This window comes from Poecilia reticulata, linkage group LG19 (genome assembly GCF_000633615.1).
Source record: "Poecilia reticulata strain Guanapo linkage group LG19, Guppy_female_1.0+MT, whole genome shotgun sequence".
Classification (NCBI taxonomy): Eukaryota; Metazoa; Chordata; class Actinopteri; order Cyprinodontiformes; family Poeciliidae; genus Poecilia; species Poecilia reticulata.
In genome coordinates, this window is record NC_024349.1 from 11,906,363 (window position 1) to 11,931,810 (window position 25,448).

The 25,448-nt window shown below is 39.7% G+C and overlaps 1 protein-coding gene across 4 annotated transcripts; it reads right to left on the reverse strand.

Moving 5' to 3' along the window:
- Positions 1–366: 366 nt before the first annotated feature.
- sec24c (SEC24 homolog C, COPII coat complex component) lies at positions 367–25,410 on the reverse strand. Of its 4 annotated transcripts, XM_008437042.2 has the most exons (25): positions 25,193–25,410; positions 22,819–22,997; positions 22,549–22,629; positions 20,958–21,084; positions 19,213–19,379; positions 17,752–18,477; positions 17,531–17,673; positions 16,555–16,623; positions 14,898–15,006; positions 14,594–14,721; positions 12,911–13,049; positions 12,716–12,831; positions 11,390–11,514; positions 11,110–11,301; positions 10,921–11,014; positions 8,219–8,335; positions 7,966–8,136; positions 7,208–7,304; positions 6,965–7,110; positions 5,889–6,027; positions 5,662–5,780; positions 5,293–5,472; positions 3,731–3,916; positions 2,743–2,832; positions 367–2,072 (listed from the first exon to the last, which is right to left on the reverse strand). In XM_008437042.2, the coding sequence occupies exons 2-25, from the start codon at positions 22,976–22,978 to the stop codon at positions 1,932–1,934; spliced, it is 3,762 nt and encodes a 1,253-aa protein (XP_008435264.1). In that variant the 5' UTR covers positions 22,979–22,997; positions 25,193–25,410; the 3' UTR covers positions 367–1,931. The 4 variants fall into 4 exon arrangements, with proteins under 4 accessions (XP_008435264.1, XP_008435267.1, XP_008435266.1 ...); XM_008437045.2 differs by lacking the exon at positions 22,549–22,629 and having other exon boundaries at positions 25,193–25,404; XM_008437044.2 differs by lacking the exon at positions 16,555–16,623 and having other exon boundaries at positions 25,193–25,403.
- Positions 25,411–25,448: the final 38 nt, after the last annotated feature.

The following is a 25,448-nucleotide window of genomic DNA, read 5'->3' on the forward strand; positions in this document are numbered from 1 at the left end:
TTTTTAGCMGCTGATGCATCCTTTGCTACAAATGATCAAGTTACATYAATAAAATGTTTTTATTTACAAAAGGAATTCAATTTGCTTATTGATATCCAACATATTTTGATATTGTGTAAAAAAATATTCAAGCAGAATGTAGCAATTTATTTCTATTAATCGTCAGAATAATCGATTACTAAAATAGTCGTTAGTTGCAGCCTTACTTCMATACTATAATGAAAAAAATCCCCTGAAAGTAGCAGTTTATCTACAAAATGCCAGTTTGTCATAAATAGCTTTGAGAATTTAAAAATKTTATTTTTTTTGTTGCAATTTCTAAAATTGTCTTTCCTTMAATGAAAAGAAGAGGATCAGAATTTCTGATTTCACTTTAAACAATCATTTTATTAGCAGTCCCAGGAGGCAATGGAAAAACAAATAGAGGAAGAAAAAAAATGGAGGAACAGAAATTAAGATTACAGTAAAGATGGCGGGTCGATCAGAACCAGCGAACATAAAGACAGAACAGAGGGCTGAACACGCACACACTGGACACAAAAAATCACATCATTAAAACGGAACAGAAAGTGATAAATGAGTTGATGCTAAAGGTCGTGTGTGTGTTGGCTGATCCCTCTGTTCCCCGTGAGAAATTCAYCAGGACCGACCCCACATTCACACACACACACACGCACACACACACAGAAACATATCAAAAAGCCCATCTCTCGAGTAAATCCACAATTTTTAAATCTCAGTTGATCGTGACAAGAGAAACCACGACACCCCGGCTCCTCTGCCAGGTCTTTAAAATTTTTATTTTCTATTAATTCTGTACACATCATATATTTTATTTACACACTGAAAAGCTCAGCGGCTGCTCAGTGCGGATACGAGTGAAAGTTGGCTCATCTGCCGTCATTYTCTGCTCGTTTCTTTCAGCCGGACACTCCTCTTTCACACACCCGGTGCCTCCGATCCGGTTATAAAGTCTGCAGCGTTGCACGTCAGTACTCCTAAAGCTTCCTTCACATTTGAATGAAAAAGCAACTAAAACCTCTGAGATCCACCTGTTTGTTTTTGATGCTGCGCRGAAACAAAAAGTGATCGGAAGTGCATGTCTGGTTTGCATCAGATTTACGGAGCCAGATGTTGTCACATTTAAAACTGATCGTTATTTATTTACCGAGAGATCTTTCAATCTTTATATTTGATTTAAATATGAATCATTTTCGTGTCAGTTTAAATTCAGATGATGCAACAGTGGCTGATTTAAAAAAAAAAAAAAAAAGGCGGCTAATCCTTTCACATCTCAAAATAACCCCCACCCCCACCCCCACACACACACACACACACACACGCACGCACGCGCACACAGAGACAGATTGGAGCAGCATGGGGGACTAAGGCCATGATTAAGGTGGATAAGAGACATCTAGAACAGCATTTATTTAGTTTTATTTCCATACATAGATGTCTATCACTTTATCGGGACTCAATCATATATAAAAAAACGTTCTGCTATCCGAGTCGCTCAAGCCCTCCCCAACCAAAAAAAGAAAAGCCTTTCAGTGCTATTAATGCAGACAGTACAACTACAGTTATCGAGCTTTCTCTTTCGTCATCAGTCTGTTGCATACATAGTTGTTCTCTTGTGTTTGCGCTCGTCACCCTTCCTCGTCGGCTGCGCCCTGGACGTGCAGGAGCAGCAGATCTGAGGCAGAGTAAAACTTTTCCGCCTCTCACTCACACACAAACGATCGTACAAGATCTGATCTGCGAGCCGGACCTTGGCTGACAAGACAGCAAGGAGAGTTTTATTTTATAGGATTAAAAAAAAAGAAGAAAAAAAAAATCATTTGCAGGGTGGAAGGTGACTGGAGGGGTGGGAGTTTTTGGGTGAAGGGGTTTCTGGAGCTCGTGGGTGAAAGGTGGGAATCTTCGAGCCCTTAGCTGAGAAGCTGGCGGATCTCCTTGTGCATGTGACACAGGAAGTCGACGTACGACGCTCCGCCGCTGACGCTCTTGTCCTCCACTAGGAAGTGCTTGAACGTCAGCTCGGCTCGGTCTTCCTGTTTTACCACCATCAGCTGAGAAAGAGAGAGAGAGGGGCAGGGTGAGCAGGGTTTAGGGCGCCCCCTGGTGGGGTCRTCAGGAACTGTGTAGCCGATTCAAGGCGAGTTTAAACTATTATTGACTGAAAGGAGCCGAGAGTATAGAGATAGTACAGAGAAAGAGGGAGAAAAACTGAGACGGAAAGAAAGAGACAGTCAGAAAGGAAGAGGGAAAGAAAGACAGGAAGGAAGAAAGGAAGAAAGAAAGGAAGAAAGAGAAAAAGAAAGAAAGAAAGGAAGATAGAAAGGAAAAAGAGTGAGACAGAAACAAAGAAAGACAGAAACAAAGAAAAAAAGAAAGGAAAAGACACTTTTTTCCACCGCAACTTGATGTCCGCAGCTTTCTCTGTGTTTTCTGGATGGCGGCCATATTGGWTTGTGAACTCAGAGCTGCTCTGTATCCTCAAACTTTCTAAGCTGGAATTAGCTTCCATTTATCTTAATTTAGTGTTTTTAATGAACAAGTATTATGTTTTACACTAAGCGAATAATGTGTATAATTTGTCTTGTAGCTTCATGTTTGTGGTGTATTTATGTCTCAAATACTGTCTGCTCAGCTTGTGCAGCCATTGGATCCAAAATGATTGAAAAGTGCTTTTGGTCATAGAATAATAATAATAATAATAATAATGATGATGAGGCTTGCCTTCATGTATCGTGATCGCTGCACTCTGAAGGACTCGATGACTTCTCTGAGTCTTTGTGAGAACGGATTGTCCAGGACAGGCAGATTGGTCTGAAACAGAAAACGGGTGCAGACACCATTTTACGCCAAATATGGAAACAAAACTCAGGAGAAAGTCAACAAATCTCCAACGTAAAAGCAAATCATAAGATAAATTACTAATCTATGTTTTCTGCTTGATGAAAACAGTAAAGCTTCATTATCTTTTTGGATTTTATGAAGAAATCAAGATTAGAGCGTAAAACAAAACGTTATTAAAAACCAACTGACTGCATTCGAGAGCTCAGTTTGAATAAACCATGTTCAGTCACACATGAATTAAAACTGATCATAAATMTGATCCTCATTACAGAACTTATTGCCTTTTATTGACTTATATGTTCCGTATTTAAAACACTTGGGGATTAGGATTAAACACTGTTATGACAGCAACAGATGAAAAGATTAAGTACATACAAGTCTGTGACTTACAGATGATTATAGAGAGATTTTAGTTTCATTTTCCTCAAAATGGTAGTTAATTTGATTTATTTGGACAGGACAGTGCACATTAATCCACATTACCACGATTTATGTAAACATAAATATGCAGGAATTAGCACAATAGCTAAATTTCAACCCGTGTTCCAAGACAAGTAGGCAGAAAAAATAAAACACTTTACTACATAATTCACAGGACAGAACACAGCACACGTAGTTCTATTAGTAATAGTATAAAAAAAACAAATAAAACAAAAACAACATAAAAACAGGATAAAAGACTCACTGCTGTAACCAGAGGCAGACATTAAGAAACCAGCTCTTGAGTTTCTTTTCTGAAAATTGCAGTTTTCCCTTCTCTCTGATAAACGCTCCCTTCTGGCTAAAATGGTTTTTACTTCATCATCCCTTTTCTGAATTAAATCACCATTTAATATGATAAAACCAGAGCGGGTCCGTTTCGCCTCACCATGTTCGGATCGATCTGGCTGAAGCTCGGYGTGCCGAAGATGCTGAGCAGCAGCTCCTGCTGGACGCTGGCTCCCACCCACAGGAAGAGGTGGAGCCCCGTCTCCATCAGGTAGACCCCGCCTTTAGACAGCCGCTCCTCGGAGTCCCTCACCGCCACCGGCAACGACCCGCTTTCCAACTTCATCTGGGAAAATCCAGGAGAGACGGAGCAACACGAAGAGCGGGATTATTAGAGATTACCGAGGAACTGAAGATGGAGGGACAGCAGCAGAGTTGGGCAATAACTAGTCACATTTATTCAGCTACATCTTTTTATTTATTATTACTTTTAGGAGTATTTCTTAACGCTTTTTACTTTTACTTGAATAAATTTAAGTATGCTCCAACTTGAGTAAAATTTCTGGATTCTCTACCCACTGAGAAATTTCACTGAATGACAAACAAACATGTTTTAACCAAAACTTCACCAAAGACACGCCTGCAGTTTTTGTTAAAGTTTCATAAGTTTTATACTGAAAGAAACTGATTTGGAACATTTTTATTTTTTCTACTTATCTGAATAATTTCCCCCYGTCTGATTATATAATTCTTAAAGATTAAATGATTGATAATTTGATGAGTCACGTTTTCATTTCTTGGACGACTATTTTTTACTTTTACTTGAGTAAAAATATGTTGAAGCTACTTTTACTTTAGTACAATTTTGGATCTTCTACTCAGTTCTGGATGCAAGTAACGTATTAATCAGCGAATATAGAGTTGACTGATCTCATTGATCAACTTAACCATTAATTAATAAGCGTCCACTTATGGTTTTTTTTGTATCAAGAGGACAGACCGTCTTTCCATAACATAAAGGTCTACATTTTTTTTAATATGCTGAATTAAGAAAAATAAATAAATAAAATCGATCAATTTTAACATTTTGTGTCAGCTCTATTAAATCCTGACTGAATAAACAGAAAATTGTGGTTCTCTCATATTATTCAACTTAGACCTGTTAGGTTTCGGAATACACAAATAAAAGCTGAAAATAATAAAATATGTGAAACAYTTAATTCCCTATTAAAGAGATATTTATGCAGAAGTACCGACTGTGGTTGAAGGAACGTTAGACGATTATAAAGCTGTCATTAACGATTATTAAAAGGGCACATTCTGCACATTTTTCATTCATTTATACAGTATTATAAATACATAAGAAAATGCAAAATAAAGCAAAGGATTCATCTAAAAAAAAAAACAAAAAAAAAAACAACTAAAGACATGTGAAAATCTCAGGTCTTTCTACCTGACTTATTAATGCAGTGCTGGGCTGATCTGGTGATCATCTTTTTGGATTAACCAAATAATAATTGGATAACAGAAGGTGTTTAATATTTGCTCAAAATGTATAAATTGGATTAAYTGTTGATCTGAATGTTTCTATCAGCAAACGGCCTTTTCTGAGTCTGTCTTCTTCAGCTGGCGACTAACCAATTACTCAATTAGTTGACGATTTTTCCAACAACCGATTTATTCGTAACYGTTTCCGCTCTAGAGCAGATCTCTGTGTCTCACCACTGGCAGCAGGCGGGGGTAGAAGAAGACGTGCGTCTCTGCGACGTCCATGCAGCCGATCAGCTGCTTGAGGTAAGCCCTGTCGTCCAACGAGACGTCGGATCCCGGCAGCAGGACGTCACTCTTCATCACACAGTTCAGGTAAACGGGGAGGAGCTTCATGCACTCCGGCAGGATGAGCTGGGAAAAAAAACAACACATCTTTAAACAACACAGAAAAAATTATTAACAGATCATTAGTGAGGATGTATAAACGTCACGTGGGTAGTAAAACTAAAGAAGAGGATTAGAGGCATTGATGTTGGTTGAACCTTCARGTGTAAATAAAACAAAAAGGAGAATGAATAGTTCAAATATCCACGTCATTACCTGACCAGCAGATGATGGACTGGCACAGTTCTTCCTATAGCAGGCCAGAATCTGAGCGCACTGGTTGACCAGAGTGTCCCTCACAGCCTTGGTGGGATTRTTCGCAACACCCCTAAAAGCTGCAAGGCACAAAAATGCACATTTACCCAACCYGAGTGCAATCAGCCGCCTGATTCAGAGCCTTTAGAAAGGCAAGATCAAAATCYCCAGAGGACTTTTGGACTCACCGTATTTGGCGAAGTAGTTGATGATTGTGTCGGTCTCACAGTTGCGGTAGAGATCGGCCAGCTGCGCACAGCAGTTCACCGCCATGTTGTGGATGCGCAGGCGCCTCTGGCCGCTGCAGCTGGTGTACAGAACGGCACACTGCAGGCAGACGGTGAGAGAGAAAAAAWAACATTATTTCTGTTAAGCATCGTCATGACAACAACTGAGAGATTCATCCAACAGAGTTGGATGCTCTTCCAACGGTTTGGTGCCAAAAGGACTTTTTTCAGCAGATGCAAAGTAATTCCATTCAAAGAGCTAATATCTGACATAGATCAAACCTTTGTAATCAAAACAGCCTTTCCGTCTATCTGCATTAAACTCGTTTAGAGATAAAAATGTTAGATGAAAGAAAAAAAGACTGCTTGCAATTTTTAATAAGTATCTTCTCTAAGATCTAAAGAACTATCATTTTATTTCAATACTTAATCCAAATAAGCAGATTAGTCCTGGATTGATGTTAAGTCAGGTATTTTTTTTAGCTCCATTTGCTACAAACGATCAAGCGTTGAACTAAACGAATGCTGTTCCTGCATTCGTTTAGTTGAAGGAACAGCAACTATTTTCTCACTTATTTTTAAGTGAGAAAAAAATAAGTGAGACAAAGAGTTATTTTGACTCTTTGTCAAGAGTCAAAATAACTCTTGACATTTTCTAACTCGTTTCTAATATGACATAACAATAGCTTACATGAAAAATATGCAGAATGTGCCAATTTCTTTTCGTCTGATTAATCGTCAGTATGATCTGTAGATTAATTAATCCATAACTAAAATAATCAGTAGTTCCTACTTTCTGGTAAATTCTTCTGAAATGGTCAGAAGCGTCTTATCTGGGCTGACGATGAAAATATTTTCCTCTGGAAATGAATTCTGTTTGTTGTTTTAACGTAATTATTTTAATTAACATAAAGAAACACTTGAAATGTGTCATGAACCTGGGTGAGTTTTACGTTTTGAATTACTGAAATAAATCCACTTTTAAATGAGACGGGTAAATTACATACTCACAGGTTCACCCTGACCCATCCTCTCACCTGCATGAGCGCTCCCGTCTCCTCGCTGAGCTTGTCGTCGTGTTTGAACTCAACGGTGATGGCCTTGTCGCAGTCCAGACCCGCCAGCTCCACATCCGTGGTGTTGTTCATGTAGAACGATCCGAAGAAATCTGTGGCTCGGATCCCTGCAGCACGACGACAACGGATAAAATTTAAAACGCCGGATGCCTCTTCGCTCAGCACGGTTTTAAGTCTGGCTTGATTTTGATCTGGGTGACCCACCTGTGCTCGTCCGGACCCTCATCACGGCGTCAAACCCGACTTGTTTCTGAACGTCTCGCCTCAGGTCGTTCAGGAATCGCTCTTGATCTGTCTGAGCCTGAGAAGACGAGGACAAAATTTACAGTAAAAGGTTAAAGAATGTTTCTGGAAGAAATCAAATTCCGACACAAAGCCATCAATCAAATGTGAGCACATTTCAGCGACAAGTCATCTCAAAGTGCTTTACGTCATAAAAACACAAAATCAAGCAACACACAGTCAATTGAAACATTACATTTTGTCAAGTGCTCTCATTAATGTTTAATTTATAATGTTTCAAAAGCAACTCTAAGCAGGAGGGTTTTAGTCTAGATTTAAATTCAGTATTTTAAAGTCTATTTTCAGAGCCACAGGGAGCMGGTGTCAGGACTTTAGAACTGGTGTGATGTGCTCCAACTTCCTGGGTTCAGTCAGAACGTCAGCAGAAGGAACGATTTTTCCTGAATATGAACAACAGCGACTACTGAACCAAAGTGGCTTCCATTAATGCAGTAATAAAAATTAACAGAATACAAACACGATAGATAAAGTGAGAGCATTGGTAGAAACATAATGTCACAGCKCTATGGTGTGCTAAAAGAAATTGTTTTTTAGCTAATCTTTAAACAAAAATAAGTTGTTGATTAATTCCACAGTTTTTGGACCAGCTACAGCAAATAAGCGGCAACCCGACTATGTGGACAAGGTGGTGACTTGAGTCATTTAGAGTATTTTCTCACCTGGAAATATGTGTATTTGTAGATGGAGCCTCCAGTGGAGACAGGAACCACTCCTAACGTTGCCAAATCCACGTACTGATTAGGGAAGAGGAAAAGATCCACGCAGCAGCCCTGAGCCACGCACTCCTTAGCCAGGCTGCTGTAGACCCCGACCTGCGGCTGAAACAGAGTCTGTGGACGAAAGCAGAGTTGGTGTGAAGCAACACGGTTACGGTTAAAGCCGAAACTTCCTCCTGGATTTACTTGTGTTTACCTTTTCCTTGTCAGTGCCGATTAACTTCTTATCTTCTCGGTTTTTCAGTTTTCCAGGAGCTTCTGCGATGGGCAGAGAGGTGTGAAACACAAACAGCTTCCCGGCACAGTCGGCCGCCTGAGAACACGACAACACCACAACCTGTGACACTCTGACGCCGCACATACATATATACATATATATATATATATATATATATATATACATACATTCATTATTATGGAGCTATATATTTCCACATTAACAAATTTGTCTGTACAGGAATAAAATAATAAATACAGTCTTTTTACCTAAAGTTTTTATTATTTGCTATCCTAACCATCAGCTCGGGTTTCATAGCTGTAAGCCTCAAAATGAAATAAAATAAATAAATACAAAAAGACAGATAAGCAGTAAGTACTAGAGACAAATCTATGTATGTATGGAAGGTTAAAGAGTGAGAAAATTACAATTAAATTGTGAAATAAAAATAAAAAAACACCAATAATTAAATTTACCACTAGATAATTAAATATATATAATTAATTAAATATAGAATGAAATTATGAAATATGCAATTAAATGGTTAAATGTCCCATGAAATCTAAATTTTAAATAATGAATTTAAACAGTAAAATGTAATTTTGAAGAAAACTTCAATTCAATTATTTCACTGTGTATTTATTTATTTCTTTATTTATTTCATGGCTCCTGTGTGCGCGATCGTGCCACGAAATAATTTACAGACAACCCAGCCATCAAAAATCTTTTCATTCGACATTTAATTATTTAATTGCATATTTCAAAATTTTATTATATATTTATTTATTGAAATATTTTATGATTTAATTATTTAGTGGTAAATGTAATTATTTAATGGTGTTTTTTTTAAATCAATTTATGATACATTGAATTAATTATCAGGAGATTTACATGTATGGTTCATAGTGTTCAATTTCGTCACCCCCAGCCCTCCATATGCAGGTCCTTCTCAAAAAATTAGCATTTTGTGATAAAGTTAATTATTTTCCATAATGTAATAATAAAAATTAAACCGTCATATATTTTAGATTCATTGCACACCAACTGAAATATTTCAGGTCTTTTATGGTTTTAATATTGATGATTTTGGCATACAGCTCATGAAAACCCAAAATCTCTGTCTCAAAAAATTAGCATATTTCATCCGACCAATAAAAGAAAAGTGTTTTAATACCAAAAAAGTCAACCTTCAAATAATTATGTTCAGTTATGCACTCAATACTTGGTCGGGAATCCTTTTGCAGCCTTCAATGCGGCATGGAGGCAATCAGCCTGTGGCACTGCTGAGGTGTTATGGAGGCCCAGGATGCTTCGATAGCCTTAAGCTCATCCAGACTTTTGGGTCTTGTGTCTCTCAACTTTCTCTTCACAATATCCCACAGATTCTCTATGGGGTTCAGGTCAGGAGAGTTGGCAGGCCAATTGAGCACAGTAATACCATGGTCAGTAAACCATTTACCAGTGGTTTTGGCACTGTGAGCAGGTGCCAGATTGTGCTGAAAAATTAAATCTTCATCTCCATAAAGCTTTTCAGCAGGTGGAAGCATGAAGTGCTCCAAAACCTCCTGATTGCTGCTGCATTGATCCTGCCCTTGATAAAACACAGTGGACCAACACCAGCAGCTGACATGGCTCCCCAGACCATCACYGACTGTGGGTACTTGACACTGGACTTCAGGCATTTAGGCATTTCCTTCTCCCCAGTCTTCCTCCAGACTCTGGCACCTTGATTTCCGAATGACATGCAAAATTTGCTTTCATCCGAAAAAAGTACCTTGGACCACTGAGCAACAGTCCAGGGCTGCTTCTCTGTAGCCCAGGTCAGGCGCTTCTGCCGTTGTTTCTGGTTCTAAAGTGGCTCGACCTGGGGAATGCGGCACCTGTAGCCCCTTTCCTGCACACGCCTGTGCAATGTGGCTCTGGATGTTTCTACTCCAGACTCAGTCCACTGCTTCCACAGGTCCCCCAAGGTCTGGAATCGGCCCTTCTCCACAAGCTTCCTCAGGGTCCGGTCACCTCTTCTCGTTCTGCAGGGTTTTCTGCCACACTTTTTCCTTCCCGCAAAGGTGCCTTGATACAGCACTCTGGGAACAGCCTATTCGTTCAGAAATTTCTGTCTGTGTCTTACCCTCTTGCTTGAGGGYGTCAATGATGGCCTTCTGGACAGCAGTCAGGTCAGCAGTCTKACCCDTSATTGCSGTTTTGAGTAATGAACCAGGCTGGGAGTTTTTAAAAGCCTCAGGAATCTTTTGCAGGTGTTTAGAGTTACTTTGTTGATTCAGATGATGAGGTTAATTGTTCGTTCAGAGAACCTTTTCATGATATGCTAATTCTTTGAGAYAGGGATTTGGGGTTTTCACGAGCTGTATGCCAAAATCATCAGTATTAAAACAATTAAAGACCTTAAATATTTCAGTTGGTGTGCAATGAACCTAAAATATATGACAGTTTAATTTTTATCGTTACATTATGGAAAATAATGAACTTKATCATAATATGCTAATTTTTTGAGAAGGACTTGTATCTGTAGCTCTTTAGTTGAGCTGACCGTTATTAATCTGCCAAAGCACACAGAAAAATGGAGGCGGTAGAAAAATATTATCTTTGTTTGCAGGTCATAACATCGTTACTAACCGATTATATTAATTAATGTTTCCCTGCGGTCCTGATAACGCGTTTACCTTTAATGCTTCCAGTCCCGCCTGGATGACGGGTCCAAAGACCGTCTCYGTTTCTCTGGTGTCAGCAAACATCTCTGGGATCTGGTCCAACAAACTGAAAAGCACAAACCGCACATCAGTAAGAACGATGCAACACACATACACACACTCACACGTTAGCATGCGTTTGTTTGCTTTGAGGTCGCCCACCTCTCGATGACCTGTCTGCTTTCGTTCACGTTCACCAGGAAGCCGTCGAGCAGCGGCACAAACATGTCCGACACGTCCGACACCACCAGCATCTGGGGCTGGGCGAGGGTCGACTTCACATTGTAGAAATGCAGCACCTTGTTGTAGGTGACGAACCCAACCCGAATCACAGAATCCACCTCTGGGTTTTGCCTGGATGCAGAGAAGCGAAGAATCTAAACAAAGTTTCCGTTCCCGTCTGACCGGGCTTCAGTTCTCCATCTGGACTGGGTTTGGATACCTGGGCAAGAGATCCAGCAGACTCTTGAGTTCGTTACAGACTATGCTGACCATCCCGCTCTTCACTGCGTTGTAGGACACGTCGATGAGGAAGATGAAGGCTGGAGGCTGAGGAAGCTTGTTGTTCTGTTGAAGACAAACAGCTTTAAAAAATAACTGAATAATAAACACGTACTTCGTCATCAGGGTTTGGACACTTTTCCTAAACTGGAAGCACTTTAAGCATTTTCTTGGAAAGTTTTCAAACTTTTCCAGCATCACACTTTGGAGACAACAACAAAACAAAAGAAATAAAAAAGGAAGCTCTACAGTTACTGTTATTAATAGTGTCTGGTGATGGTATTCTACATTGTGAAGCAAGAACAACGTGAACTAAAACATAGGAAAATTTTACGTTTTAAAATGTCTCTCACGAACAAAACGCCAAATTAACAAAAAAATCCCCCAATTTCAGTAGCATTATCTAACATATAAAATATAAGCAAAGTTTTATTTCAATGACTCAAATCAATAAGCCACTGAGCCATTAGGAATAATAAATATTCATCACATTGAAACAATCCAAATAAATTGCATTAAGGTAAATTACCTTCCAGCACAAATTAGATGCTTAAACACAAAATACAAACAAAGTTACAAAAATGTTTCCTGGAAATTAGCAAATAGAAATTATTTTGGTAATTCTAACAGAGCTAAAACAATAAAAGTTTAGTCTGATTTAACTTCAGACAGTGAGAAAAAAAAATGTCTGTCTCTTTTAATGAGGTGTATGAAAATATCTGGTTTCAACAGCAAATAATATTTTTCCAATTTAGCAAACTGCGCAGTATGAACAGGGTTTCCCCCAGTGTACTATAAGCCTGGTGGGCCACCAGGCTTTACTTGTGCCCCCACCAGGCTTAGCATTTGCTTATTTACTTAAGTTTTTTTTTTTAATGTTTGCATTTTTTAAGACTTTGTAGTTGGTGTTCAGATATCAATCTTCCAATCTTCCAATAACGCATAATTATCAAGTGATATTTTCAAATTTCCTGTCAACTTTAAATATTTTTTAAAACTCAAAAACACGACAGCCGCTGGATGAATGACTGCCGAGCGCCCAACCACCAGGCTCAGCAAGTTTTCTGGGGGAAACCTTGATGAATATCAAGCACATTGAAGGACTTTATACAGAAATCAAGCACTTGCCAAACCTTGAAAACACCTAATTGAAATTCAAAAATTTTCAAGAATTTTAAGCACATGTACAAACTCTAAATTACTGACTTTCTTGCAATCGGTGAGGCAGTTAAAATGCATTTCATGTGTTCTGAGAAGACATTCATACCTTGCAATAGTCGACAGTTGCCAGGTACTCGTAGGAGCCCAGCGACAGCTCCGGCCGATCGTAGCAGTCCACTCTCTTCCCGGTGTGATCCAGATGCTGGAAGTAATGTGGAGGCACTGCGGGAGACGATCACAGCCACAACCATGAGCTCAGCGCAGCCAGTTTCAGAAAAAGACATTCCTGAACCACACCTACCCTCTGTGACACAGCTGCAGAAGCCGCACTGGAAGCGGCGACCTCCCTCTATGAACTGCATGTACGGACACATGTAGGCCTTGCATCGGTTGCAGCGGATCGGACCGGCCTCRCCGTGGTCCACCACGTATGGAGGGGTCTGAGAAGACAATCAGCAACATGTTATTCGTTTTCCTGAGGCGGGCAAGCATGATTCATTCACACCAGAACGAAATACGAGATTTAGTGATCATTAAAAATCCCAGAAACTGTTTTTGCCAAATTATGTAACCTAAACCTAATCCAGATGGACACTGGAGCTAAAATAGTAAAAAATAAATAAATAAATAAAAAATACCCCTCAGACAGACAAGCCAACCTCTGCAGCTGTCAAACGGATTATCTCTACAGACAGAACTAATCTTACCAAATCCAGCTGACTGCAAACTGTTACAGCAGGTGATGGAGCCACATTTTAAAACCAACATCTGACAGAGAGARCAAAACTAAGAGAGAGGGTTGGGAGGAAACAGGGCATTGGGGTAACCAGGTTATCAAAAAACAGCAGAAGTTTTGCTTTCAGTGCCTTGAATAAGAACTGCAGCAGGTTTGATGTTTGCTGTGAAAATTAGATCCAATTAAAATTAGATCTATTGGTTTATGTGAGTGAACAACAGTGTAAGACTTCATCATGTAATAAAATCAGGCCTCAAACTGTAATAAAACCGCGTTATGCATTTTCCAAAGGCTCTTTATAGCCATTTGTGCTGATAGAAGGAAATGATAAAGCTAAGCTTGTGCTTTAGGTGAAGAGTTAGAGCACTATAGGAGCTTTTAAAACTCAATAACCGAGTGTTTTGGAGCTGTGAGGCCTGTCTTGAGACAAAAGGTGACAAAAAATGCATTTGCTGTCAAACCCCCCACCCACCCAAAAAGAAACAAAAAAAAAGCATTCTGAAAAATGTTACTGGTAAGTTAGGTGGAGCAGAATGATAAAGCTACATTAAATAAGACTACTGCCTGGAAACTGAACATATTTTCGGGCGCTGGTTGAGGAAAAGTATCCAACTTCAGACGGCAAGACCAAGACACTTTGAGTCAGCTGTAGTTTCATGCCAGGCCACTAGATGGCACTGTTACAAAACATGCATGCACTTTTGACCCTTAGCTTCCATCTCATCGTAAACAGTGAACCCAGTTGTCATGCAACACATTCACAGCTCTGTAAGAAACCAAGAGCCCACTGCACTGAACACGYTGAAAACCTCCTGGTTTTTCCACCAAATATTGATTTCTGAACTCTTCCTGAGTTAAAACTTTACTATTGTKGTTTCTCAGTGAATATGAATTTGTTTTCTTTGCATTATTTGAGATATGAAAGCACTGCAATCTTTTTCATTATTCTGACCATTTCTCATTTAAATAAGTACTAAATYGTTGCTTTTTCATAGAATAAAAGAACAACGTTCATTTCAATGTTCATTTTGCTCCAACATAAACCTATAAAGAGTAAAATCAGCRATCATTTTAAGTGGTCTCAATTTCCTCCAGAGCTGTTGTATTCCCTGTCAGAAACTGCTTAACGGAAAAATGCAAAGTAACCAAATTGAATCTGAAGTTGATTTCAAAGCACTCATCCTTTTATCATAAAGTTTGAGATRGAGGGGGGRAAAAAAGAAGGAAGGTAAAAAAGGAGACACACACCTCGTCGGGGGGCAGCGTGGCGAGGGGCTTGATGACAGCAGCCAGGGGGACCTGCGATTGCTTGGCCATGTCAGAAGTACAAGGCATGTTGTAGGCCGTACAGCGGATAAACCTGGGACTGGCATTTCCTGCAACACAGAACGTCTTACAGTTAATCACTGCAAAACCAAGAAATAATATTACTTACTATTATTCAAACATTTCACTTTGTGCCAGTTCTGTTGGAAGGTTAAGCTGGGTAAAAAGATCTCATATCTTTTAAATAAACAAAAACARGGCAAACATAACATGCAATGGTGTCTACCTTGATCTTTGACCCGAAAGTTGGTTGTGACCAGAGGTGGAGCCTGACCTCTGACCCCTGTTGTGAATGGCTCATTGGACTTAGCCTTGTCGTCTTCTATTACCTGGATCTAAAACAAACAGAGTGAGAGAGGATTTATTTTGCGTCGTTAACATGAAAGCGACACGTTTTCCCAGCTCAGACGTCATAAAATCGAACTGAAAAACGTTCAAACATCCATGCAGTAAAAGACTTTCACATGCACAATGAAAACCTTCACAGGACAGCAGAGGAACGGAACCGGTTTGTGCTCAAGCTGCTCTCAGAAACAGGACAAGACGAGGAGGAGAGGTTAAAGGAAATCCCGAGGAAATATTTATTCCCAACACATGCCTTTTAATGCAACAAGTCAGAGGAGGGTCAAAGGGCAACGGTAGCATGCAGGGCAAGAAAAGGGACTCAAGTGAAGGGGATTTTTAAAAGTTTCACAATGCACAAAAAAAATAATTATCTCGAGCTCCTAACAACAAAACGCGTCAACTTAAACACAGAAAAATAGCAAAAGTTTTTGTTTGGTGTAAAAATCTAATACATGATTAGGGAATGATGGGGAATTTACCATAATATAATGTTTCATTAAAAACAAAAGTAGTCCATAACTAATCCAGCTAAAAGAATACAGCATTTTGATTACTGCGGTTATGGGCATGTTTTCTATAGCAAATATTTATTCATGAATTGTTGTTTTGATTTTGATGAAGAAAAATACAAAACACCAGCTTTAGTGGTAGTTTTTAAAAGAGCAAAATATCGCATGTTACTGCAATTTTGCTTCTTAAAAAGCAACACAAGGACAACAATCTAATAAAGGTTAGTTAGTCAGGCTATCAGCAGAGCAGCCAGCCTGCAGTCAGCCATTTGGGAACAAAGTCCCTTCATCATGGCTGCCTTTGAATAATTGGTTCTTGTAGTTTTAATCTTTATTCCTCAGCCAGAACTACAACTTATAAATTACAAATAAATGGCAAAATTTGAGATATTTGACTTTTGAGGCAATTTAAGAGTTTTAAAGACGAAACSTAGGTACTATAATAAAAATTAGGACAYAACTGGACCTTTTAAAAAGGTCAAAAATGAACTTTTTAGGATGAGTTTTAATATAATGAAAAATGCAACATACTTAATTTTAAATTWAAAAATTATGTTTAGCACTCATAACAACAGATGTGCATCAGGACTTTTAAAAGCCTATAATTCACTTTACAACTAATAAAAAAATCCAAAACAAAAAAAATGCACATTTAGGGCTTTTTGATGCCCAAATAATATTAAATCTTACTATAATGAAACATGTGGAAATATTGAGTTTTTCAAACTGAAAATGTCTTTTTGAAAATGTAAACTAGTATCTTATCCAAACATCCTACTCAACGTAAAATGTAAACAAAGCCACTAAAAACTTTCAGCTCATATTCTTTCATCAGTTTTGATCTTTAGCTGCAACTCTGTAGCTAAACATAACAAAACAACAAAAACACATCAGTGTCAAAAAAACCCACAACGACTGCCACTGACTTTGAGGAGGTAGGAGAACCAACAGGAGGAGAAAAGGGATTGTTGCAACCAAACATTTAGGAGAAGACGAGGAAGAGGAGAGGACAGGCATACAGAAACTTACTGGGCTGGGGATAGCATCTGGATCTATTCTATGTCTTGATTTCTGCACAGCCGGCATGTCAGACGCTTGCTTTACAATCAAAAGTTTGTCCGGCAAATTGTGCAAAACAGAACAAAATAAATACATACAAAAAGTGAAGAGATAAAAAAAAAAAAGAAGTGTAAGAAGAAAAGCCACAGCAAGACTTATCTGGTTCAGGCAGAACTGTTAACACAGCAGTATCTGCTAAATGTTAGTCCAACTGTAGAAACATGCTAAGCATCAACACATGTCACAAAAGCTTTAAATCATGAGAAGAGGTTAGACTTTTGAAGGTGTAGAGTATTTTTTCTAAACATCGAATAAATGTTCATTAATTAAGTGACAAATTTGATTAACATGTCTTACTAAGCTAATAGATATTTTAAATGCTGGATCTAAAATACACAAAGTTTTCAACAAATCTGAGCAACACKGATATATCTAAATCAACAAAAGTTGCTCAACCAAATGATTGAAAAGCTGAGACAACCGCACACATTTCTGTTCCGTCTGTTATTTTATATCCGTCTATTRTTTTATATCTACAGAAAAACAATTGCATGAGAACATCTGTGTAAGTTAAACACAATAAATACATAATACATTTAAAGTAGAGAAGGACCAAGATGTAAGGCAATGATTTTTATGCTGGACTAGTCCGGATCGATGCCCAAAAATTCAGAAACTAACGTTGTACATGTGTGTTTGAGCAAATTGTGCAATTTGCAATAATACTCTTCAGTGAGGAGGTGATGAGGAAAGAACACTGTTGCATCAGTTTAGGAACGGGAAGGCTAGCTTAGTACATTCAAGTTGTTTTGCTTAACCCATTTCAGGTTTCTACTTCTGTMACAGAAGATTTGGAAATGTTGGCAGAAAAAGTTCAGAAGGTTTTAATTGTGAAAAATAAATGAAACATTTACATTCAAGCACAAGGCGTATTWTGTTTGCTCACCGGGCTGGGAATTGCATCCGGATCAAGTCTCTTCTGTGGAGCAGTAGCCGCGGTGGGAGCCGGTGCCGGGGCCCCGTAGTTCGGTTGTCCAGGATACGGACCTGCATAACCAGGCTGGGGGCTTCTGGCCTGGCCAAACGCGCCTAATGCAAAAACACAAAACCGCTCAGCTTCCATGCAAATCAAACAGTTTTCGTTTGACCAAACTGTTGAGTTCCCACCGTTTTGTTGAGGAGGGTATCCTGTCTGCATGCCAGGCTGAACAGGGGGCTGCTGCAGGGGCCCCGGAGGCCCCGGAGGCCCCTGTGGACCCTGCGGTCCTGGAGGCAAGTGGTTGCTCTGTCCCATAGATGTTGGAGGCATCTGAGCCCTGGGAGGCGGCGGTCCTGAGTGGTACGGTGACGGCTGGGCTGCCGGGGGCTGCTGCGGCTGAGACATGGGGGGGTACTGACCCGAGGCCGCTGAGGTGGGAGGAGGACCAGGYGGAGGAAAAGACCCTGGCTGAGAGGAAGGCGGTGGCAGCTGAGGTGGAAAGGAGCCTTGAGTAATCGGAGGCGGGCCGCCAGCAAAGCCAGGTTGGCTGCCAGGTGGAGGTGCTGATGACAAAGAGGGCGGAGCAGCGGGGAAGGGCGGCTGCGGCTGGGACACCGGCGCCGCTTGGGGGCGAGTCRGGGGACCCGAAAAAGAGGAGGGGGGGAAAGTCTGCTGGGAGGGCGGAGGAGGAGCAGAAGACGTGAACGSCTGCTGGGAGGTGGGGGAGCGAGACGAGTCGAATGGCTGTTGCGAGGGAGGCGGAGGGCCGCCGTAGTATTGCTGAGAAGCTGCAGGAACGCCTGGAGGTGGAGGCTGGGTGGGAGCAGACGAAGCGGGAGGCGGAGCCTGGGTGTAGGAGGGCTGGGGCGGGGCAGAGTAGGTACTGATGGGGGGCTGGGAGCTGTGAGGAGGAGCTGATGGGAGCAAGACACAGAGATACTGGTAAGAATTAAGGCTGCAAATAATTATTTTAGTAATAGATCATTCTGAATGAAAGCGAAACATTTACATTCAAGAAGTTTTTCATTTAACCACTTAAGCCTGTTTATACAATATTAGAAACACATTAAAAGATGTAAATAAATGAATAATTTAGCTCCTTCTTCAAGTAAGAAAATAAAACATTTAATTGGCCAAACTTCAATAATAGCATTCTTTTAGCGATCATTTGATCACCTGTAGCACAGGATGCATCTGCAGCTAGAAMATATTTCTAGCATCAACATGCTAAAAACCCATCAATACAGTGTAGTTACTGATCTGGTGATTATTTTAATTTTATTTAATGAACTGATTCACAAAACGGTGCTTAATGTGAGATTTTAATTWATTTATTTTTCGAACAGAATTTGAACCAGGTTATGCTAAAAACTGACTTTTGGGTAGAATATATTTACAGACAGGGTTCATTTAATCTCAAATGCAAAATGTAGTGTAATGTTAGTGACATAGCAAAGAAATAAACTTGAATTAAATGTGCAACTTCTTGAAAAAATTGGTGTGGAAAAAAAACAGAAACAACCAACGTTTTAGGCTGGAATAATAACCAAAAAAAAGCCAGTGACATCCAGGAGGGACTGATTGCAAAATCTCCTAGTGGTAATACTCAACATCATCACGTCACATAAATCAAATCCATTTAAACGCACCATATCCTGGCCCTGCAGGGGTTGGTGGTCCGGACGTGATCTGCATCCCAGTCATCTGACTGCTGACCTGTTGCATCGTGGGTGGAGGCCCGTAGTGTTGTGGATAGGAAGGGTGCGGCCCGGTCATGTTCATATGTCCCTGGCTGTATGGCTGGGCTGCAGCAGGCCTGCAAATGCACAGAAGACATAAGTGGAGGTGGAGGCTGCCTACAGTTTCTGCTGTGGTGATGAAGAATCAGAGAAACCAWGATGAAAAGGGCTTTACGTTAACTAAATTAATGACAGCAGAGTAAAAACATCATGGAGAAAATGTGCGTACTGCTCTCACCGTTCTTCTATRTCAAGTAGGGCTGGACAATAAGACGATAATATTTAAAGCAATAGCCAAGTAATCAATATCAGTAGAAAATACATCAGAATGTTCAATAATTCACTGAATTCTGATCCAGAACCGCACGGCATTCTGGGAGATGTAGGCAGAGGAAAGGCTTCAGCCTCTCAACCTCGCTAAGCAAAGTTGGTGGCATCAACAAACTCACTTCATCTTTGRCTACCTAGCAACAACCTGTTGAGTTACGTAGCAACAGTTTCATGTTTGCCTCATAACTACTTAAAAATTAAACAGACCGGTGTGAGGAAAAGTCACGTCACCAATTTGGCAGTATTTCGAAAAACTAAAACTAATCAATATTTATCAATATCTACTGATGTGAAATGTTTATATTGTGATGTTTTTCAACCAGATTTCCCAAGGATGTATAACACAGCATCTTTTGATAATAATTTTSTTAAAAAGTTAAAAATGTCTTTGTACTARTGATACAACTAAACACCTGCAGGTTTACATAAATCTTCTGCAGAATATCTTGAAAGAAATTCTGTATCTACGGATCTATAGCTGCTCTGTRATGCTTTGATACCAACGTTGGATTTTCCTGAAGCGGTGCCAGTCAGGACATTAATATCCAAACATCATGGGCTCATTTCACCAAGTAACACTACCTCAACCTTTCAAACAATAAAAAAAATAAAGAACCTGAAACACTTACTTTTATTCTTTATTTTAGGTTATATCTGAATACGCTAAATCATTTTCTAACATCTTTCCTAATGAGATCTTCTCATGTTTCAGTCATGAAACGGGGGTGCTTCAGAAATGTGGTGCATTTGAGTAAATTGGAAAAAATGGGTGTCACATTGCATTCGAGCACTTCCTTGTCACAAAAACTTCACTGAATGAGCAGCAAATGCAAAAATTGTGCACAAAATTATGGCGAAAATGATTGATCATAAATCTGGTTTTATTTGGAAGTAAATAAGAAACAAAACCAAAATAAAAACACGACTTTCATAAAGTTTGAAGTTCGTGCTGTCGAGCTGAAATGAGCATGCTGCCATGTTTGCTGCAGCAGCCTTTTAAATGCGTCACATCATGCTCGCTCCAGAGCGGGTAGCACCCTCAGAGGATTAAAAAGCCTGACAAATTCTGATTTTGGAGTTGTCTGAAAAGTTGCTAAGTTGACAACAGTGGGGCGACTATTGCTAACCGCACATGTGTAGACTTGACCAGAAAGAGATTGCTGATTTTCGTAGATAAGATCAGCTTCAGAGTGTCAGTTGATCGTCAATMTCCCAAAATTAAGGAAACCTGTGCACACCAAGGGCTTGTATAGATGCTGTGAAGTTAGAAAATTGAAACTACCGTCACATTTTCATGTCTAAATACGAAAAGTTACAAGAGTTACCTGGGTGGTGCCTGTGTCATAGTTGGGGGTCCATTCTGCATGTCCGCCTGACTGTGGCTGTACTGGTTATACTGTTGAGGGGCTGAGACAGGAGGCGGTGCAGCGGTGGGAGGACCCCGAGCCTGGCCTGAAGAAAAAAAMCCCAAGATCATCAACATGTACTGCTAACAGCACAAAGGAAAAGTACTGGACTTTTCTACACTTTGTCACACTAAAATCAGAAACTTTACTGGATTTTACTGGAATTTTATGTGATGCACCAACAGTTTTGTGCGCAACTATAAAGTGGAAGGAAAACGAGAAAAGAGTGGTGGGCATTGCACCTTAGCTGAAAGGTAAAGAGAGTATTATTCTGGGAAGCAGCCAACAGCCTCAGCGCGAGTCTAGAGGAGCAGCAGATACCTAMAGCTCACAACTTTTAGTCTCGACCTCCACAAACTGGTCTTTGTGGAAGAGCTGCAAAAACTAAATGGAAATTGAATAAAAACAAACTTCAAATCAACCTGAATCTACAATAAGGCCTGCAGCGGTAACAAATGCTAGGCAATTAATTGTCCCAAAATTTATTGTGATAAATGATAATATTGTTATTATATTACTTCATTTAACTAAATGAAGTAATATAATGATAATGTCAAAATAATGCAAGTACAAAACCTCATAGATCAGCAAACTGTAATTTAGAAAACATTTAACACTGGAACTGGAAGTTATTTCAAATACTCGAAATAAATAAACAAAATTCCCCCCCCGCAAAAAAAGCATCTGTAAAATGGCACGTTGAGACCAAAGCGTTAGATAAATTAACCTTTTTTGTGTTAAAAATTAAAAGTTTGATTAAAATATTATACAAAAAGAATGTCTGCTTTCGTAACAGAATATATAAAATTAAGGAAGTTTAAGGATTCTCATCTAGAGAACATTCAACGTAAAATTATTCAACATATAAAACATTCCTTTTTGCTAAGTTATGTTAATATATGGGGCTGCAGATGATAATAAATGAAGAGCCGTTTGGGAGCCAAAAGAACCAAAATTCCCATCACTAGCAGAAAGACCTTGAAATATAATATAATGTCTCTTCAGATTATCTCAGTCTGACAGGGTTAATTACTTTGTTTAGAAAGAAAGGCAACAAATTCTTGTCTCAATTTGTCCCATTATCAATCCAAGTTAGTGCCAAAAGAAAAATATGACAAAAAGGCACGGAGATGATAAATAGTTTCCAAATCCAACAATTAACATTCCAATATTTAGATTTTGGGGTCAGAAGCTCAGGCTTCACTTTAAAAGTGGGTCAAACAACATTTTAGGCCAAACTAGAGTAAAAATAACCACCAGACATTTAACATTTATGAGATGCAACATGCAAGTCAATAAAAAAAAAAATCAAGTTTGCCCAATAAAAACAATGAAAAGCAACATGAAAATAAGAACCCAAGTTAAAAAACGACAGAGATTTAATATATACTGAACTAAATAAGAGGAGGAAAATGAGAAAAGAAAGAAGATGTTTTAGACACAGCGGCGATTTGATGTTTGCAGGATGTGTGAGGTGAGAAAGAACCGAGGGGTGAACAGAGGCAGTTACCTAAATCAAGAGGAGAGGAGAGGTCAGAGACTGGGTTGGCTGCCACAGCCTTAGAGGGAAAGCTTGTGAAAGGAGAATAACCTGAAATACAAGAAAATACGGGAAGGGAGCAAATACAGAGAGATGCGCGAAGGTAAATGAAGTAATGAAAGGGCGGCTCAGATACAGATTAGTTTGCACAGGTGATGAGATTTTCACATTTGAAAAGCGTGAACAGTTTAAAGTTGATCATAATTGTTCCAGCTGCTGATCTGGATGCTTCTTGTTCACCTTGTGGAGGAACGCCAGGCTGATAGGCTGAAGCGGGGCCGTTGTAAGGTGCATAAGGGGCGGGGTATCCTCCGTCCAGGGGAGCGTAGCCGGGCTGAGCGTAGCCAGGCTGGGGCTGGCCGTAGGGAGAGGCCATTGGAGTGTGCTGGTTTACATTCATCTTCAGTTCATCCCTAAAGCTTGACCAGACAGTGACAGAATTACAGCGCTATATCTGACACCATCACAGCTTTTAACCTGATTATGAAGATGAGAAGGAGGAAAGTGCAGTGGAGGTTGGAAATCAAAAATCTGACATTTTCCCATCAAGTAAATGCATCACAATGTTCACACCGCACTCTTCAGTCTGAAGGTTGCCACCAAGAATACATGTATCAAAGTTAGCTATTTTTAGCATTAGTGAGGAGTTTTCACCCACAGCAGGCCTTTTAACAGCAAAATGTATTTTATATTAAATGTTGTTGCAGGACTCTGGTTAGCATAGGACTGAACGTATTTCAGCAAAGTTGCTCTGTTTTATTATTTTGAACCGCTGAATTTGGAAATGTTGACAAAACTGTGGAAATCCCAGACTACGTTTTTCAGAATATAAACACAGAGACGGAGGTGTTTGTATTGCTCTCCATGCAAACCACACTAAAATGACACTGAAGACAGTTTTAAATGTCCATCCTGCAACAATTTGGTCTTTGTTGATCAATCTTCTTTCAACTGAACTAGCAAACCGAAAACCTCGTCTAAAAAGTGATTTATTTGCTGTTGTGGGTTGAAGGTGTGAGAATTTTCAATGACAACACAAACTCAGAATGTTGCTTGTTGTTGTCTATTTTTCCTGATGATAGTGTTGTATCAAAACTTGGAAATTGTTTTATCTCAATTTCAGAATGTGGCCAATGCCAAATTGTTTACACTGGAAAAAAAAGAAAACAAAAACAAGTAGAGGTTGAATGTCATCATTCAGCAGAGACGCTTCGCTGTCAGTGTTTTTAATGGTGATGATATGTTCTACATTAACATTTTACCTTTGGGCAAATCTAATTTTTAAAAAAACAGAACATTAATTTAAAAAAAATTATTCAACATTTCATTAAATATTCATTGAGGTAAAGCAATTTTGCTATATTTAGTCTCAACTTTACATATTATTGTAATTTAATTGCATATAAATATGAGTGCTGGTAAAAATGTAAGAAACATGTTTCTCACCTACATACAAGTTTCTGAAGTAAGAAATATATTTTTGATAACATTTCAGATTAAATGATCATATTAACATATGTCAAAAGAAAATGCTCACACTCCGACTAAATGAAACCGTCTTTTCATAATATTTCCAGGTTCTTTGATCACACCCACACAATTTAAATTTCCCTCTGACTTTCAGGTTTCAAATCATGGCAACATGAAGTTCGTGACAAAACTGAAAGACTGAAAGGCAGATTAATTACTGGCACTTTCTCTAACCATATCTTGTGAGAAACACCAGCTCTTGTCTCACTGCTCAACAACACTGACGGATCCTGATAATAACTTTTCGTTTGACACTTTCAGATCAAATCCACTAACAGATGTGTTCCAGATGAGCTACTTATCATACACTCAAGTTTCTAGATGCAGGCCCAACTTATACGACAAACATGAGTATCATCTAACAAACATGGGCTAAACGAGCGGAGCCTTTGAATTATTCAACAGAGAAGGGGCCACGATGAGAAATACAATCGCTGTCTAGTAAGTCAGGCCCGCTAAAAGAACCCAATCTCTTGCCTCAACGGTAAATTACGATAAACTGGGCTAAAATTAAACAAAAACAACTTAATCCCACAGTTAAAGGAGACTACACAAGTCCCGAACTGCAGCAAAACCCGAGGACGAGCTGGAGAGTGTAGCAGTGCCGCATCAACATTAGCTGATTAGTAGCTACTAGCTGTAGCATAGTAAAATACCAGAGAAAGTTTGGAAAACAGTGATTCAAACATCGTGTTGCTACCATGTGTAAGTTAGAAGAGTGGCAAAAATACATACGAGAAGCTGGTACATAACAACAATGTTTAGCTCCTGAATACGTGAGTGCTAATTCAGCATGCTAATGTTAGCAACAGGCCAGATTGAATCATGACAGCAAAGGTGCTTGAATCAGCTGGGATCGAGTCGCCACAGCCTGCCGTAGAAAGCTAATGCTAGCCCCGCTGACATATGATGCTAGCCGAAAGTGAAGCTAATAACCTCCAGTTACTTCCCAGAAAGCTGCTAGCCGCGTCTCTTAGCATCAGTTAGCATTGCTTAGCATCGGCAGAGGTAGCGAAATCCGAGCTCCCCTTGTCAAAACTGGGTGACGGTGTCAGACATGGAGCCGCATCCCAACAAAACCTACCTCGGTAGAGGTGTAAATAGTAAGGCAATCCGTTGTTCGTGGCAAACGGAGAAGCCCTGTGGCCGACTGAACTCGAAGCCGTCCCGGGGTGTTGCTCACTAATCCCTTCTTGGTAGCAGAAGCGGACATTCAGCGGAACTGCTGCAACGCTGTGCCACGTCCACATCCGGACGACGTACGACGACTTCCTCTACGTTCCCCCTTCCCGGCTCTTTTCCCGAGAACTGAATCGCTTGGTTCGATACTGTGGAGGACC